Source organism: Monodelphis domestica, chromosome 1 (genome assembly GCF_027887165.1).
Source record: "Monodelphis domestica isolate mMonDom1 chromosome 1, mMonDom1.pri, whole genome shotgun sequence".
NCBI classification, from domain to species: domain Eukaryota; kingdom Metazoa; phylum Chordata; class Mammalia; order Didelphimorphia; family Didelphidae; genus Monodelphis; species Monodelphis domestica.
The window spans coordinates 230,941,654-230,958,965 of NC_077227.1; the positions used below are offsets into that span (position 1 = coordinate 230,941,654).

At 38.3% G+C, this 17,312-nt stretch overlaps 1 protein-coding gene across 1 annotated transcript; it reads left to right on the forward strand.

Annotated features, from left to right (window-relative positions):
• The first annotated feature begins 9,760 nt into the window (after positions 1-9,760).
• Positions 9,761-11,294, forward strand: LOC100015396 (S-adenosylmethionine decarboxylase proenzyme-like). Its single transcript, XM_056826149.1, is given in 2 exon segments — positions 9,761-10,357; positions 10,359-11,294. Coding segments are annotated over 2 exon segments (999 nt in total). The 5' UTR covers positions 9,761-9,875; the 3' UTR covers positions 10,876-11,294.
• Positions 11,295-17,312: the final 6,018 nt, after the last annotated feature.

Consider the following 17,312-nt stretch of genomic DNA (forward strand, 5'->3'; position numbering starts at 1 on the left):
CAGCTGGAGAATTTTGTTCAATTCTCAATGTCTCCTTTTATCAAAGACAGAGTAGCCAGAGCATATCCCAAAGAGTGCATCCAGAGTGGAGAGAATAGAGATCATGCTATACATGAAATCAGTTGAAGAATAGAGAGCCAAGTTTGCAGATAGGAGGTCTTAGGTTATAATCTTGCCTCAGACACTTCCTAGCTATGTGACACTTAGCCATAATTGCCTAAGCCCTTACTGCCCTTCTGACCTGGAACCAATATTCCATATTAATTCTAAGACAGATGTTAAGAATTAAAAAAGAATAAGTTGAAGCAAATGAGTATATGAAAAACTGAAGGGGAGAATGGAGAGAATGAGAGTGGAAAATAACCATTCAGGCATTATGGGAAGATGGAAGAGTAGAATATGAAGCTTTCTTGCCTTCCTAATATCAGCACCACCACCCCCAACAACCAAAAAAAGAAAAAAACACCACAAAATCAATGCTAAAATCAGCAAAAACTGATAATTCAGAAATGTCATTGAACATCCAAGAACAACTAGGGAAGAAATCTTTTGACTTCTGTGGCTTCAGTCCCACTACAATAGGCCTTGGGGGCAGGAACAGAGGAGAAAGCTTGGAATCAAGAAGGTAACCCTGAAGGGCAGGATAAGCAACCTTGCCTTGTTTGCTGAACCCAGAAGTTTTTAATTCCCAGAATCTGTAGGTGGAAGGCCCGGAGAGCATCAATATCTGCTGCAGCTTTGACTCCAGAGACCCCTCTTGGCTCACAGCTGAGAATTAAAGGAATGGACAGGGCAGAATCTGCAGGTGCTGGACCTGAGGGCAGGAGCTCAATCATCACTACTAGTGAACTTTTTCATATATTTTGGAGGCCTGACGAACCTGGCCTAGACACCTGCTCTAACCCAGGCTACAGTATGTAACAAGGGAATCACTTTATTTTTTTTTCTCTTTTTTTTTAATTTTTTTTTTAATTTTAATATTATTTTATTTGGTCGTTTTCATACATTATTCACTGGAAACAAAGATTGTTTTCTTTTCCTCCCCTCCCCTCCCCCCCCCCCGCCTTTCCCTCTCCCATAGCCGACGCATGATTCCACTGGTTGTCACATGTGTTCTTGACTCGAACCCATTTCCCTGTTGTTGGAGTTTGCATTATAGTGTTCATTTAGAGTCTCTCCTCAGTCTTATCTCCTCCAACCCTGTAGTCAAGCAGTTGCTTTTCAGCGGTGTTTTTACTCCCACAGTTTATCCTCTGCTTGTGGGTAGTATTTTTTTTTTTAGATCCCTGCAGATTGTTCAGGGATTGCATTGATACTAATGGAGAAGTCCGTCACCTTCGATTGTACCACAATGTATCAGTCTCTGTGTACAATGTTTTCCTGGTTCTGCTCCTCTCGCTCTGCATTACTTCCTGGAGGTTGTTCCAGTCTCCATGGAACTTCTCCACTTTATTATTCCTTTTAGCACAATAGTATTCCATCACCAACATATACCACAATTTGTTCAGCCATTCCCCAATTGAAGGGCATCCCCTCATTTTCCAATTTTTGGCCACCACAAAGAGCGCAGCTATGAATATTTTTGTACAAGTCTTTTTGTCCATTATCTCTTTGGGGTACAAGCCCAGCAGTGCTATGGCTGGATCAAAGGGCAGACAGTCTTTTATCGCCCTTTGGACATAGTTCCAAATTGCCCTCCAGAATGGTTGGATCAATTCACAACTCCACCAGCAATGAATCAATGTCCCCACTTTGCCACATCCCCTCCAGCATTCATTACTTTGCATAGCTGTCATGTTAGCAAATCTGCTAGGTGTGAGATGATACCTCAGAGTTGTTTTGATTTGCATCTCTCTGATTATAAGAGATGTAGAGCACTTTTTCATGTGCTTATTAATAGTTTTGATTTCTTTGGCTGAGAATTGCCTGTTCATGTCCCTTGCCCATTTGTCAATTGGAGAATGGCTTGATTTTTTGTACAATTGATTTAGTTCTTTATAAATTTTAGTAATTAAACCCTTGTCAGAGGTTTTTATGAAGATTGTTTCCCAATTTGTTGCTACCCTTCTGATTTTGGTTACATTGGTTTTGTTTGTACAAAAACTTTTTAATTTGATGTAATCCAGATTATTTATTTTGCATTTTGTAACTCTTTCTAATTCTTGCTTGGTTTTGAAGTATTTCCCTTCCCAAAGGTCTGACATGTATACTATTCTGTGTTCGCCTAATTTTCTTATAGTTTCCTTCTTTATGTTCAAGTCATTCATCCATTTTGAATTTATCTTGCTGTAGGGTGTGAGGTGTTGATCTGAGCCTAATCTTTCCCACACTGTCCTCCAATTTTCCCAACAGTTTTTATGAAATAGTGGATTTTTGTCCCAAAAGCTGGGATCTTTGGGTTTGTCATATACTGTCTTGCTAAGGTTGCTTGCCCCCAGTCTATTCCACTGATCCTCCTTTCTGTCTCTTAGCCAGTACCAAATTGTTTTGATGACCGCTGCTTTATAATATAGTCTGAGATCTGGGACTGCAAGACCCCCTTCCTTTGTGTTTTTTTCATTAATTCCCTGGATATCCTTGATCTTTTGTTCTTCCAAATGAACTTTGTTATGGTTTTTTCTAAATCAGTAAAAAAAATTTTTGGAAGTTCCATGGGTATGGCACTAAATAGATAGATGAGTTTGGGTAGGATGGTCATTTTTATTATATTGGCTCGTCCTACCCATGAGCAGTTAATGTTCTTCCAATTATTCAAGTCTAGTTTTAGTTGTGTGGAAAGTGTTTTGTAGTTGTGTTCATATAGATCCTGTGTTTGTCTCGGGAGATAGATTCCTAAGTATTTTATTTTGTCTTGGGTAATTTTGAATGGGATTTCTCTTTCTAGTTCTTGCTGCTGAGCTGTGTTGGAATTATATAGAAATGCTGATGACTTATGTGGGTTTATTTTGTATCCTGCAACTTTGCTAAAGTTGTTGATTATTTCAATTAGCTTTTTGGTTGAGTCTCTAGGATTCTTTAAGTAGACCATCATGTCATCTGCAAAGAGTGATAATTTGGTCTCCTCCTTGCCTATTTTGATGCCTTCAATTTCTTTTTCTTCTCTAATTGCTACTGCTAGTGTTTCTAATACAATGTCAAATAATAGAGGTGATAATGGGCATCCTTGTTTCACTCCTGATCTTAATGGGAATGGGTTTAGTTTATCCCCATTGCAGATGATATTAGCTGATGGTTTTAGATATATACTGTTTATTATTTTTAGGAATGACCCTTCTATTCCTATGCTTTCTAGTGTTTTTAGTAGGAATGGGTGTTGTATGTTATCAAAGGCTTTTTCTGCATCTATTGAGATAATCATGTGATTCTTGTTGGTTTGCTTGTTGATGTGGTCAATTATGTGGATAGTTTTCCTAATGTTGAACCAGCCCTGCATCCCTGGTATGAATCCTACTTGATCATGGTGGATGACCCTTCTAATCACTTGCTGGAGTCTTTTTGCTAGTATCCTATTTAAGATTTTTGCATCTATATTCATTAGGGAGATTGGCCTATAGTTTTCTTTCTCTGTTTTTGGCCTGCCTGGCTTTGGAATTAGTACCATGCTTGTGTCATAAAAGGAGTTTGGTAGGACTCCCTCTTTGCTTATTATGTCAAATAGTTTGTGTAATATTGGGGTTAACTTGTTCTCTGAATGTTTGATAGAATTCACTGGTGAATCCATCAGGCCCTGGGGATTTTTTCTTAGGCAGTTCTTTGATGGCTTGATGGATTTCAATTTCTGATATGGGATTATTTAAGAAAACTATTTCTTCTTCTGTTAGTCTAGGCAATTTATATTTTTGTAAATATTCATCCATATCACCTAGGTTGGTATATTTATTGCCATATAGTTGGGCAAAGTAGTTTTTAATGATTGCCTTAATTTCCTCTTCATTTGAGGTGAGATCCCCCTTTTCATCCTTGATGCTATTAATTTGCCTTTCTTCTTTCCTTTTTTTAATTAAATTAACCAGTACTTTGTCTATTTTGTCTGTTTTTTCAAAGTACCAGCTTCTAGTCTTGTTTATTAGCTCAATAGTTCTGTCACTTTCTATTTTATTAATTTCTCCCTTAATTTTTAGGATCTCTAGTATGGTTTTCTTCTGGGGGTTTTTAATTTGTTCATTCTCAAGTTTTTTGATTTGCATTTCCAATTACTTGGTCTCTGTCCTCCCTAATTTGTTAATATATGCACTCAGGGATATGAATTTTCCTCTAAGTACTGCCTTGGCTGCATCCCATAAGGTTTGAAAGGATGTTTCGCCATTGTCATTTTCTTCAACGAAATTGTTAATTGTTTCTATGATTTCTTCTCTACCTATCTGATTTTGGAGTATCATGTTATTTAATTTCCAATTAATTTTTGATTTGGGTCTCCATGTACCCTTGCCGATCAATATTTTAATTGCCTTGTGATCTGAAAAGGCTGCAGTTAATATTTCTGCTTTTCTGCATTTAAGTGCCATGTTTCTATGACCTAGTGTATGATCTATTTTTGTGAATGTGCCATGTGGTGCTGAAAAGAAGGTGTATTCTTTTTTGTCCCTATTTATTTTTCTCCATATGTCTATTAATTCTAATTTTTCTAAGATTTCATTCACCTCTTTTACCTCTTTCTTATTTATTTTTTGATTTGATTTATCTAAATTTGATAGTGGTTGGTTCAAGTCTCCCACTAATATGGTTTTACTGTCTAATTCCTCCTTCAATTCTCCTAGTTTCTCTATTAAAAATTTGGATGCTATACCATTTGGTGCATACATGTTGATTAGTGATATTTCCTCATTGTCTATATTTCCTTTTAGCAGAATATATTTACCTTCCCTGTCCCTTTTTATCAGGTCTATTTGTACTTTGGCTTTGTCAGATATCATGATTGCAACTCCTGCCTTCTTTCTATCGGTTGAGGCCCAAAAGGTCTTACTCCAACCTTTAATTCTAACCTTGTGAGTGTCAACCCGTCTCATATGTGTTTCTTGAAGACAACATATGGTAGGGTTTTGTGTTCTAATCCAATCTGCTATTTGTCTGCGTTTTATGGGTGAGTTCATCCCATTCACGTTCAAAGTTATGATTGTTATTTGTGGATTCGCTGGCATTTTGATGTCTTCCCCTAGTTCTGACCTTTCTTCTTTAGCTTTCTCCTTTTGAACCAGTGATTTACTTTAGGTCAGTCCCCCTAGTCCCCTCCCTTGAGATGCTTCCCTTTCTAGCCCCTCCCTTTTTATGCTCCCTTCCCCTCCCCCCTCTCCTTCCCTCCCTTTTTGTACTCCCTCCCCCCCCTCCTTAATTTTCCTTTCTTTCTTGCCCTAATGGATATGATAGAATTTAGGATCCCACTGGATCTAGATGTTCTTCCCTCTCAGATTTGATTTCACTGAGAGTAAGGTTTAAGTAATTCCACTTCACGCTCTCTTCCTCTCCTTCTCATATGAGAGTTCTTCCCCTCCCCTTCCCATGTGTATCTTTATATGGGAAAGTTTATTCTATTGATTCCCCCCCTATTTCTTGAAGTTAATCTTAGTATTATCACGGTTCCCCCCTCCCTTTTCCTTTTTTTGCCCCAACTTTCCCCAAATCTTCTTAATTCCCCAATCTTTCCCTATGCATGTTTCTTCTAACTACTCTTATGATGATACAATTTATAAGAGTTCCACAAAACATTTTCCCCACATATTAATATATATAATTAGATGTAAATGTAGTCCTTACAGAAGGGAGTTTGACTTAAAGAGAAAGATAAGATTTATCTCCTTTTCCCTTTCTTTCATATTTACCTTTTCATGTTTCTCTTGCTTTCTGTGCTTGGATATCGAACTTTCCACAGAGCTCTGGTCTTTTCTTAGCAAATGCTTGGAAATCTTCTATTTTGTTGAATGCCCATACTTTCCCCTGGAAGTATATAGTCAGTTTTGCTGGGTAGTTGATTCTTGGTTGGAGACCCAGCTCTCTTGCTTTTCTAAATATCGTGTTCCATGCTTTGCGGTCTCTTAGTGTATTAGCCGCTAAGTCGTGTGTGATCCTTATGGGAGCCCCCTTATATCTGAAGCTCTTCTTCTTGGCTTCTTGTAGGATTTTCTCCTTTACTTGGAAGCTCTTGAATTTGGCAATTACATTCCTAGGCGTTGTCTTTTGGGGATTTAGTATAGAAGGTGTTCTATGAATCCTTTCTATTTCTATTTTGCCCCCTTGCTCCAGAACGTGGGGGCAATTTTCTTTTATAATCTCCTGTAGAATAATATCGAGTTTATTGTTTATCTCTGGTTTTTCTGGGAGACCGATGATACGGAGATTTTCTCGTCTTCCTCTGTTCTCCAGGTCCGTGACCTTCTCAGTGAGATATTTTCTGTTTTCTTCCAATTCATTAATTATTTGGGTTTGCTTTATTGATTCTTGCTGTTTTATCATCTCACTTTCTTCGAGGTCCTTAATTCTGGTCATTAGGGACTGGATTTGCTTTTCAGCCTTGTCTGCCCTTCTATTGGATGCTTCGAGTTCTTTTTCCAATTGAGCAGTCTTATCTGTCAGACAGCTGATCTCTTTCTCCCATTTTTCTTTCCAGAAGGTTTCCATCTTTTGGATAAGTTCCAGTTTGAGATCTTCCAGAGCTTGTTGATAGTTTCCATTTTGGGAGGCGTGTTCTGAATTTTTTTGGATTTCCTCCTCATTCTCCTCTTTTCCTTGGGTACTTCCACCATAAAAGTTTTCAATAGTCACTTTTTTCCCTTTCTTCCTGGAGGCTTGATTTTGGGCCATGTGAGCCATCCCTTTGGTGGTTTTATTTCCCTTTCCTTTTTGGTCTGGGGTCTGGGTTATAAGAGCGGTTTTTCTGTGAATTTAGGTTGCTTCAGACTAGTTCTTCCCAGCCTCCAAGCCCAGGTATTCAGCTCCGCCCAGATAATCAGCGCGCGTTGTTCAGCGCAGCCCGCACCGAGTCCAGGTCCGCTGGATTTTCCAGTGAAAGCGCCCTGAGACGTTTTTTTCCTGGCAGTCCCCAGATCCCAAGGACCCTGGAGTGCCCCCCCAGACAGAGACGCTCCCCACTCACTCGCTGTCCCGGTGAGCGCTCAGGTAGCTCACTCTGGTTTAGTGGGGGAGGTGGGGTGGGGGAAGGGCGGCTCAGTTCACTTTTCTGTGCAAGCTTTTCCTTCTTATTTTAGTGTGGAAATGTTCAAGCCCCACGTACCTTTGCCTCTGTGGGGTACTGGGGAGTCCTTCTGTTCCTCCAAAGGTGATTTTATGCTCCTTTGATGTAGTCTATTTCGTTCGGTGCTGGGGAGAGGAAGCGTGCCCCGTCTAGATTGCAGCCATGATTACCCGGAAGTCCAAGGGAATCACTTTAAAAGACTGATATATATTAATTTAAGGTCGCCAAGGAATCAGCTATGTAATTCCTAAATGAAAAACTCAAGTCAGCCGTCAGCCTTTTTTGGAGTTTAATTACAATAGGAGTAAGAAAGGAATTAGAGATAGAGAGAGAGAAAAAGGGAGAGAAGGGAATAGGGCTTAAATACCCCTTCTGTTTAGGCTGGGCCAAATGGCCCAAGCCCTTAGATAGCTGGGGCAAAGAAAAGAGATCAGTCCCTATTACTCACGTGTCCAAAATGGAGAAACAGTCTCAGAGGCCCCCACCTTCAGCTTCCTTCAGAGCAAGCCTTCTCCGAGCCCAGGAACCACACCGACCAAAACCTCCACAACCTCCCGCTTCAGACCCTCCTATCCTTAAGGAAACCATCCAAGTTCCTCCCCTCAGCTCTCCCATCTACCAATCACTCTTCATCAATTTCCCTGTGCCAATGGAGGCTCTAGCTTAACCCAGGACCGCCCAGAGGTTTCTGGCTTTTGCACATGTCGTTGAAGGTTATATTTTCAAATGATTAAATCTTTACTCCTTTGCTACAGCCCTTTCTAAATCCTGTTAACTTGAGTATGGTAGAGATTGGAATAATTAAATTTTGATCTAGGCTGCAGCCCTTACTCAATCCTATTAGGACTGAATAGGGTGGAGATTTATTCCAAGTATCTCCATTGTATCAATTCTAAAATCAATCAAGACTCAAAGAAATTCCTGTTCTATGCTTAAGCATAGGTCAAAGTCCTTTCCATTGTTCAGCAAAGGGTTTCTCTCCTAAAGTAATCTTAAGAAGGGAAGAGAAAGAACCTCCCATGCCAATGGGGTTCCCATTCCAATAGACTATCAGTAAGAAATTTTCCAAGTATGAAATATCCCAATGGTGAAATTTCCAACATTTATAAGTCTAAGGAAATTTGAGGTTTACAAGTAGTAGGAGGGGAAGAGTGAGGAAGGAGTACGTACCAGTGAGTGTGGTTGCTGAAGCACTGGGGTCCTGTCAGCTGTGGTCACTCTCTGGAGAATGGAGTCCCTAGTTGTTGCCACAGGGGCAAGCAGACTGGCTGCTTGTAGTTAGTGTCACAATTGTCCATGGTCTCTGGTTGAAGCACCTGAAGTCAGTCAAGGACTGGAATCTAATCAGGGGACTGGGAGTACAACAAATCCTGAACTATAAAAATTGGAATAATTAAACAGGACTCAGGAAAAAATACCCCCTCCAAATCCTGAAACCTCAAGTAACATATTCCAACACACTAGAAATCCTAGGATTCCAGCAAAAAAATAAATTTATTGGTCTGGCCACTAAAAATAAAAATAAAAATGAACAAGCAAAGGACAAAGAATCTAACTATTAATAGCTATTATGGGCACAGAAGAGACCTTGGCTCAAACTTAGAATATAGTGAAGTAAGACATCTACTTCAGAAATAGCAAAGAAATATAATAAATGTCTACAAGCTCAAAAAGAAATTTTAGAAGAGTTTTTAATAGACTTCAAAAACCAAATGAAATCAGTTGAGGAAAAATTAGAAAAAATTAAGAGCAATGCAAGAAAACCAAGAAAATAATGATAGAAAGATAATCCAAATGGGAAAAGAAATCCAGAAACTCACAGAAGAAAATAATATATTAAGAACTAGAATAGGATGCAGGGTAGCTAACCATTCCCTAAGACAAGAAATAATAAATAAAACCAAAAGAACGAAATAATAGAAGAGAATATGAAATATCACAAAAACAACTAAACTGGAAAATAGATCAAGAGACATTTATATATACTTATACACACACACACACACACACACACACACACACATATAACATCATACTCCAAGAAATCAAGGAAAACTGCTCCAAAATTCTAGAATCAAAGAGTAAAATAGAAATTGAAAAAATCCCCTGATTACCACCTAAAAAGAAACACAAAGATGAAAGTGCACAGGAACATCATTACTAAATTACATAGCTTTCAAGTTAAGAGGAAAATATTGCAAGCAACGAAAAAAAATGTGAATACTCTGGAGCAACAGTCAGAATAACATAAGACTTAGCAGTCACAATAGTAAATGAATACAGGGCTTACACAGTATGGCCAGAGACATTTGCTAGCACTTGCTTTGTGCTCTTCCCTGTAATGGGAACCAGCAGAGTAAAAGAGACTGAACAGCATCTGCCTCTATTTCCAACACAGACTCACGTTCAACTTTTGCAAGAGAGAAAAAAAGCCGGGAAAATTTTTATTTATCTTTTTTTAAAAAATGTTAATACAAAATTATAGCAAGCAAAAAAAAAAAAAAGAAATGAAAAAGAACCACACGCACGCAAAGAAAAAAGCAAAAGAAAAAACAAAAATAACAACCTCCTGAACTTTAAAGAAGCAGCAGGAACAACCCTCAACAGCGGAGGCGGTGGTGGCGGGAGAAGAAGAGATTTAATTTAGTTGATTTTCTGTGGTTGTTGGTTGTTCGCTTGTCTCACAGTGATGGAAGCTGCACACTTCTTCGAAGGGACTGAGAAGCTGCTGGAGATTTGGTTCTCACAGCAGCAGCCAGACAAGAGCAAAGGATCTGGGGATCTCGGCACCATCCCAAGGTTTGAGTGGGATAAACTTTTGGAGAATGTGCATTGTTTAATCATAAGTGTGACAAAAACTGACAAGCAGGAAGCTTATGTACTCAGTGAGAGTAGCATGTTTGTTTCCAAGAGAGGTTTCATTTTGAAGACATGTGGTACCGCCCTCTTACTGCAAGCACTGGTCCCCCTGTTGAAGCTTGCCAGGGAGTACAGTGGGTTTGACTCGATTCAAAGCTTCTTTTATTCTCATAAGAATTTCATGAAGCCTTCCCACCAGGAGTACCCACACAGGAATTTCCAGGAAGAAATAGAATTCTTTAATGGTATTTTCTCAAATGGAGCAGCATATTGTATGGGGCATATGAATTCTGATTGCTGGTACTTGTACACTGGATTTTCCAGAGAGCCAAGTTATTAATCAGCCAGATCAGACACTGAAAATTCTAATGAGTGAACTTGACCCAGCAGTTATGGACCCGTTCTACATGAAAGATGGTGTTACTGCAAATGATGTCACTCATGTGAGTGGAATTTGTGATCTGATACCAGGTTCTGTCATTGATGCTACAATGTTCAATCCTTGTGAGTATTCAATGAATGGAATGAAATTGGATGGAACTTATTGGACTATTCACATCACTCCAGAACCAGAATTTTCTTATGTTAGCTTTGAAACTAACATAGGTCAAACCTCTTATGATAACCTGATCAGGAAAGTAGTGGAAGTTTTCAAGCCCGGAAAATTTGTGACCACCCTCTTTGTAAATCAGAGTTCTAAATGTCACAGTGTTTTCTTCGGCCCAAAGATTGAAGGGTTTAAACGTCTTAATCACCAGATTGCTCAGTTCAATGATTACAATTTTGTTTTTACCAGTTTTGCTAAGAATCAGCAGCAACAGCAGAGTTGATTAAGAACAATGAAGAAGAACCGCAAAAAGAAAACACGATTAGAAGGTGGTGGCAGCTTTCTAGTCAATGATACAGGGGGCCATGCTTTCCGTACCCACCACCTTATAGTTTCGGGAAGCCCTAGATGTAATCATAGTATAATCATTTTGAATGGTATGCATTATTATATCAAGGAATTAGATATCTTGCATGACTGCTCTCTTCTGTGTTTAGGTATTCTATGCCACTCTTGCTGTGAACTTGAAGTGCATGTAGAGAAAAACTTTTACTGTATGAGACTTTACAACACTTGTAAAAGCAATTCAATTAGGATTATGCATGGTGTAATTTTTCTCCAGGTATCACCAAAAATTCCCCACAGACAAGGCTTTTGTCCTCATTAGGTGTTGGCCTCAGCCTAAATCATCTGGGACTGTTCTATTGCTGCCATTTGGGGGGGGGCAGTTTCTTCCTGTTTCTAGACCACATTTTTCTCTATTCATTCTAATGAAACTAATTCGTACTTAAACATAAATGTTTCTTTGCACTTGAGGAGTTAGAAATTTTACCTTAAGAAAATTAATGATTACTACAGCTGGTGGTTTTGCTTATTATATAAATTTTGAGTATTGGAACATTACTTTTACTCCCTGTATATTTAGTTCTTTAAGCTCAGTGATTCCTCCCTCCCCCTTTATAAAATGAGCAATGTACTGTTACACTGAGTTAACACTAGCCTTTCACTTCTGGGAGAACAAAACCTTGGTTCCGATCTTAATTCAGGTCAAGATGGGTTTGGTGTGGTCTCTTTCATGTATGATTGGCAAGGGTAGGGGGTGGGGCATCAAGGCTTTCTCCGGTATGTACTGACTAAGAGTTGATTGGCAAAGTTATTAAGATTTTAACTATGCCATTTCCATAATAGAGTTAATAGAGCACCAAATGTATAGCCACAGATCTTCAAATAACTTAATAAAATGGTTTAATGGATTTTTTAAACCAACAAATTTAATAGGGAGATTTAGTATAAAGGATATGGAATTTACCAGACTAGATATGCTGCTCAGCTTGGATCATTCACCATAACATTTTCCTTAGCAGCTATTTCTACCTAATTGTGAGTAAACAATATACTGTTAACCTGATTTTGTTGTTCCAAGCAGAATCGATATGCCTTTTTTATATTGTGACTGGAAGTCCTGTGATATTGTGGTGCATGATGAGACTATTATGCTGTATTTGATAGTGTTGTGACTTCATCTGTTGTTCCTCTTAATTAATGTGGTGATTCCTTTAACCATGATTTGATGGCATCAAGTGAATGACTTCACAAAGTGAGAACTGTCTAGGTTATCTGGACAGACAGTGAAGTAAAATACTATTCATAAAAAACAAGGCATGTTCAAAAAGGGTCATTAATGGATGTAGATGCAGGCTTTCAAGAGTTGGCATTTTCAGCAAATAACTGGGATTTTAGCAGCTGTGAGACCAGCAAAGTTAATTTAAATTTGATATTTCCCTCTTTTCCTCGCAACATTGTTTTTTACTCTTTCTGGATTGATACAGTCGTGTTTTGTTCCTTCTGTATGGGGTGTATGGGGTGCTCAGGGAGGAGTAATATGTTTGGTATGGAGGGCTTGTTGTGCCCTCCGTGGGCAGCTCTCCAGCCTCTGACCCCCACCTGACACCCAGCTCTCACTTGTGGCTCCCAGTAGCAGTTAGCATGTGGCAGCGGCCACACCCCAGGCAACGGCTTCGACAGGCCGGCCAAACCTTGTGAGGGTAGCCATTGGGTCGTCGACCCCTGGTGAACCAGGGCTTTGCTCACCCAGCATGTGAAGACTGCTTCGGTGGAACAGGTGGAAGAAACCAACAAGAAGGTTCAATGGCTGAGAGGGCGACACAGCAAAGCACTGTGGAGTGCTCAGGGCGTGTTGGAGCACAAAAGACAACACGGCCATCCAATGCAGCTGAGGAAGTCTCCAGGTGTAACGACTTTTCGTGCCACTGGACCCAGGCTTCCAACGCCGAGAGAGTGGAACTGTCTCTGTGCATCGACTTTTCCACTTAAATCTTCATGCACAAGTGTCTTTGTGCACAAAAACGCACAAAGACAATTGTCATCCTCAGTTACCGAGAGACTATTACCATTTATAAATGAAACACTTTTTTTTTAGTGTTTCTAAATTTTAAAATCTGCTTGGTGAGTAATCAAGTGGTTGGAACACTGTTTTGACTTTTATTTTAAGCATGTTGTTGACTAAAGGCTTCATTGAAGAAGCATTCTACCAACGAGGTCAATTTGATTCTGTAATTTGTAAGTAATGTGGCACCTGATACTTTTTGTTGCTTGATATTTTTGAGGACCAATAATTCAAGTGGATTTTGTTCTTGAACAGTGTCCCAAGAGATTTGATGATGACATTTGTTGGCTTGAGGTCTGATTTTTTTAATATACTGAAAATCCCTTTTGAAATAGTTGAAAAATGCACAGATTTATATAAGTATGAAAACATAAGCCTCTAAGTGAAAGCTGTCAATGGATATTAATTTAAATTAATCTAGGATGATCAGAAGAGGGGAAGTTTGTTGTCATAATTTCTCTCTTCATGGTGATGGACTTTAATCAGATAAAATGTATTTTCAAAATCTGTACCACAAAACTTAATGCTTCAATAAATATTTACTTAATTAAAAAAAAAAGAAAAAGAATGCAGGACCTGAAACAACCCAGCATTTTGTATAGCAAAAGAAATGGGCTTACAACCAAGAATAGTATATCCAGCAAAGATGAGCATAATTATAAAAGGTAAAAAGGGAATATTAAATGAACTAAAGGAGTTTCAGCTATTCCTTGAGGGGGAAAACCAAAACTCAGAAGAAATTTAGATCTATAAGAAATATACAAAGAAAATGAAAGACTAATAAGCAATCCAAAAGGTGAAATTGTTTGCTTCTTCTATGGAAAAAAAAATGTCATCTCTGGCTCCTGGGAATGGCATCATTGCCTGGGTATTTTGAAGGGATGTGTTGGGACAAAAGATTCAAGATCTAGGTGAATGTAATGGAATGAGCAAGACCACAGTCTCCCCTTCACCTCACCTTCTCCTTGTCCCCTAGCACAAGCAGAACACTTCACTCAGGTCTATCCTCTGAATTTGTTCATAGGATCATAGACTTAGAGGTAGAAGGGAATTTAGAGATCACTTAGTATAAATACTCATTTTGCAACTGAGGCCCAGAGAAGTTAAATGACTTACCCAAGGACATAAGGGTCCTCTCATTTTCAAATGCAAGGATATTTTTCCATTGTACCACAGATAATGGATTTTTCCCTTAGAGCACCAAAGTAATTAAAACTACCCTTTCCATTTTGTTTTCTAAGTAGCATTTTCTCCCTTAATGTAACCATCTGTACCAAGACACTTCAGGGCTGCTATGGTAAACTGTGTAATTTTTATCAAATCCTCAGAATAGTGTTTACTCAGAAAAAAAAAAAACTCTCCAACAGGGTATGACTTTAAACAGAAGCAGAAAAGTATATTCAGGATAAATTGGGAGTAGTCTCAAGAGGAAAGAACTAAGGTTAAGGAAAACAAGGGAAAGACATTTTAGAGAAAATTGGACTTTAACCGAGACTTTTTCTTTTTTAATTTTTATATTTTTCCATATTATATGTAGGTACATTTTTAATAATCATTTTCTGACATTTTGCAACTCATGTTCTATCTCTCTCTCCCTCTCATTCACTCTCCCAAGATAGCAGTTAATATGATATAGGTTGTACAAGTGTTATGATTTAATACTTATTTACATGTTTGTCATGCTGCAAGAGAAGACATGTCACTTACACTAGAGAAAAATTTATGGAAGAAATAAAGTGAAGAATGACATGCTCCAGTCTGTATTCAGACTCCATCAGTTTCTTCTATGGCAGTTTATGGCCTACTTTGTTATGAATCCCTTGTAGTCATCTTATGTTATAGGGAAATTAGCAGGAGCACAAAGGTTCTAGAATTCTGTGCTGTGAGAGCATGGCTTTGGACTTGTGACAGTTGCAGCTAAGGGTGACAGTGAGTCTAGCTCCTTGGTTGGACCTCATGGGTTTGACTAGTCTTCCTCCCTTGTGACTGTATCCCTCATTCAATGGTTGATTCCTGTGTCCTGTGTGTATCCCATAGACTGTCTGTGGTTTCCAACAGAGCTTCTGAAGACATCCAAGTGCCACCTGTCTGTGAGACCTTTTCTTTGAGCCTTGTTCCTGCTACTTTCAATTTCCTGAACATCTTTGCATATTAACTAAGGGGGATTTAATTTAGCTAAATGTAGGAATTAGATTTATAGGTAGAGAAATATTAAATAGTGTAGGTTATCAACTTGATTTGGGGGAAAAGATTATTTACAGGTTTTAGATAGATCATCCTAATTCCTTTCCCTTCCTTTACTTATCTTAAAATAAACTATTAATTTAGTTATATTTATTTACATAGTAAATCAGTTTAATATTTCAGATGGTGAGCTGAATAGGTCAAAACCTAGAAGAGTTTATAGAGTTTATTTTAGTGACAGTTGGGCCAACCTGCAGCATTCCATTCCCCTTGGGAGTGGCTGATGTTATTCAAGGTTCTGCAAAATAGAATTTTCAGGGTGATTGACACTGGGGAAATTTAACATCATTTAAAGGGATAATTTAAAGGGACACATAGCACATGTGCTAAGAGAATTTTTTTTTCTCATTTTCCTGTTGGTGATTTTTTAATGAGTTGATACTAATACCACCTATCTGATATTATATTATACAGTTTTATACAGGTATAACATCATAGCCAGAGATATAATAAATGTAGTTTTAATATTTATGTATGATTGCTTGCTATATATTACATTTTTAAAACATTCCCTAATTTTTGTTATATATGATTGAGCTATGTAGATGAAACCAGTAATGGGCATAAGAATTCAATCAATTTGTTCCAATTTGCCTCTGTTGGGATTCTGCTTTCTGGTTCTGTACAAATTTATATGGGTGATTTTTTGGATTTGTTGGCAAAGTAAGAGCTATATTTCAATGAATGTGCAGGGATTCTGAAATGAAACAAATGTTAATATTGGTGCAGGCTAATATCGATGTTATGGAACAATGTTTTAAAGCTGGCATGGTACCCAATAATTTTGATGGCTATGATTTAAGTGAAGATATTATAGTTGAGGATGGGAATGAAGGAAAGATTAAAGAACAAATAAGATGAGAGAGGCTGCTAAATTGAATAATATCCCAGTAAATTTGTTTCTCTTAGGGATATTCCATGTGTTTCTCAGGATGGAGTGTTTAATATTAAATCTCATATGCAATTCACCTCTGCAGAACTGGAAGCTATCAAATGTAGAACCCCTTGTTTCTCTGACAAATCCAACAAAGTCATTAGAGAATTTCAAAGGGTAATTAAGATCTATAACCCAGATTATGCTAACTTTTTCCTTTTAATGGAAGAATTGCTGACTAAGTCAGAGAGGAATTAATTTATTGAAGAAACAATCAATAGTCCTCCATTAACCCTGTGGATCAATAATTTTGAAGATCTTGACTTGAATTCAGTGGTCAGTTATAGAAAAATGAAACATGCTAGAAAGGCTATAATTGAGGTTAGGAAAAGACACTCTTGCAATCCCAATGCCTGGTCAAAGTTTGAAAAAGTAAAACAGACTCCAGATGAAACACGTGTCAGTTTTCTCGATAGACTTATGGAAGCAGCTGAGTTACACCTAGGTTTGAATGTGATGGCTGATGAAACCATAGCCCACATCAAGAGACTTTCTGTAAATAATGCCTGAACCATAGTAAAATGTTTGCTTTTTTTTAATTTTAAACATTATTTTATTTGGTCATTTCCAAACATTATTCACTGGAAACAAAGATCATTTTCTGTTCCTCCCCGCACTCCTTCCCACCAACTTTCCGTCTCCCATAGCCGATGCACGATTCCACTGGTTATCACATGTATTCTTGACTCGAACCCATTTCCCGGTTGTTGGTATTTGCATTAGAGTGTTCATTTAGAGTCTCTCCTCAGTCATATCCCCTCAAACCCTGTAGTCAAGCAGTTGCTTTTCATCGGTGTTTTTACTCCCACAGTTTATACTCTGCTTGTGGATAGTGTTTTTTAGATCCCTGCAGATTGTTCAGGGACATTGCATTGCCACTAATGGAGAAGTCCATCACCTTCAATTGTACCACAATGTATCAATCTCTGTGTACAATGTTTTCCTGGTTCTGTTCCTTTCACTCTGCATCACTTCCTGGAGGTTATTCCAGTCTCCATGGATTTCCTCTACTTTATTATTCCTTTTAGCACAATAGTATTCCATGACCAAAATATACCACAGTTTGTTCAGCCATTCCCCAATTGATGGGCATCCCCTCGTTTTCCAATTTTTGGCCACCACAAAGAGTGCAGCT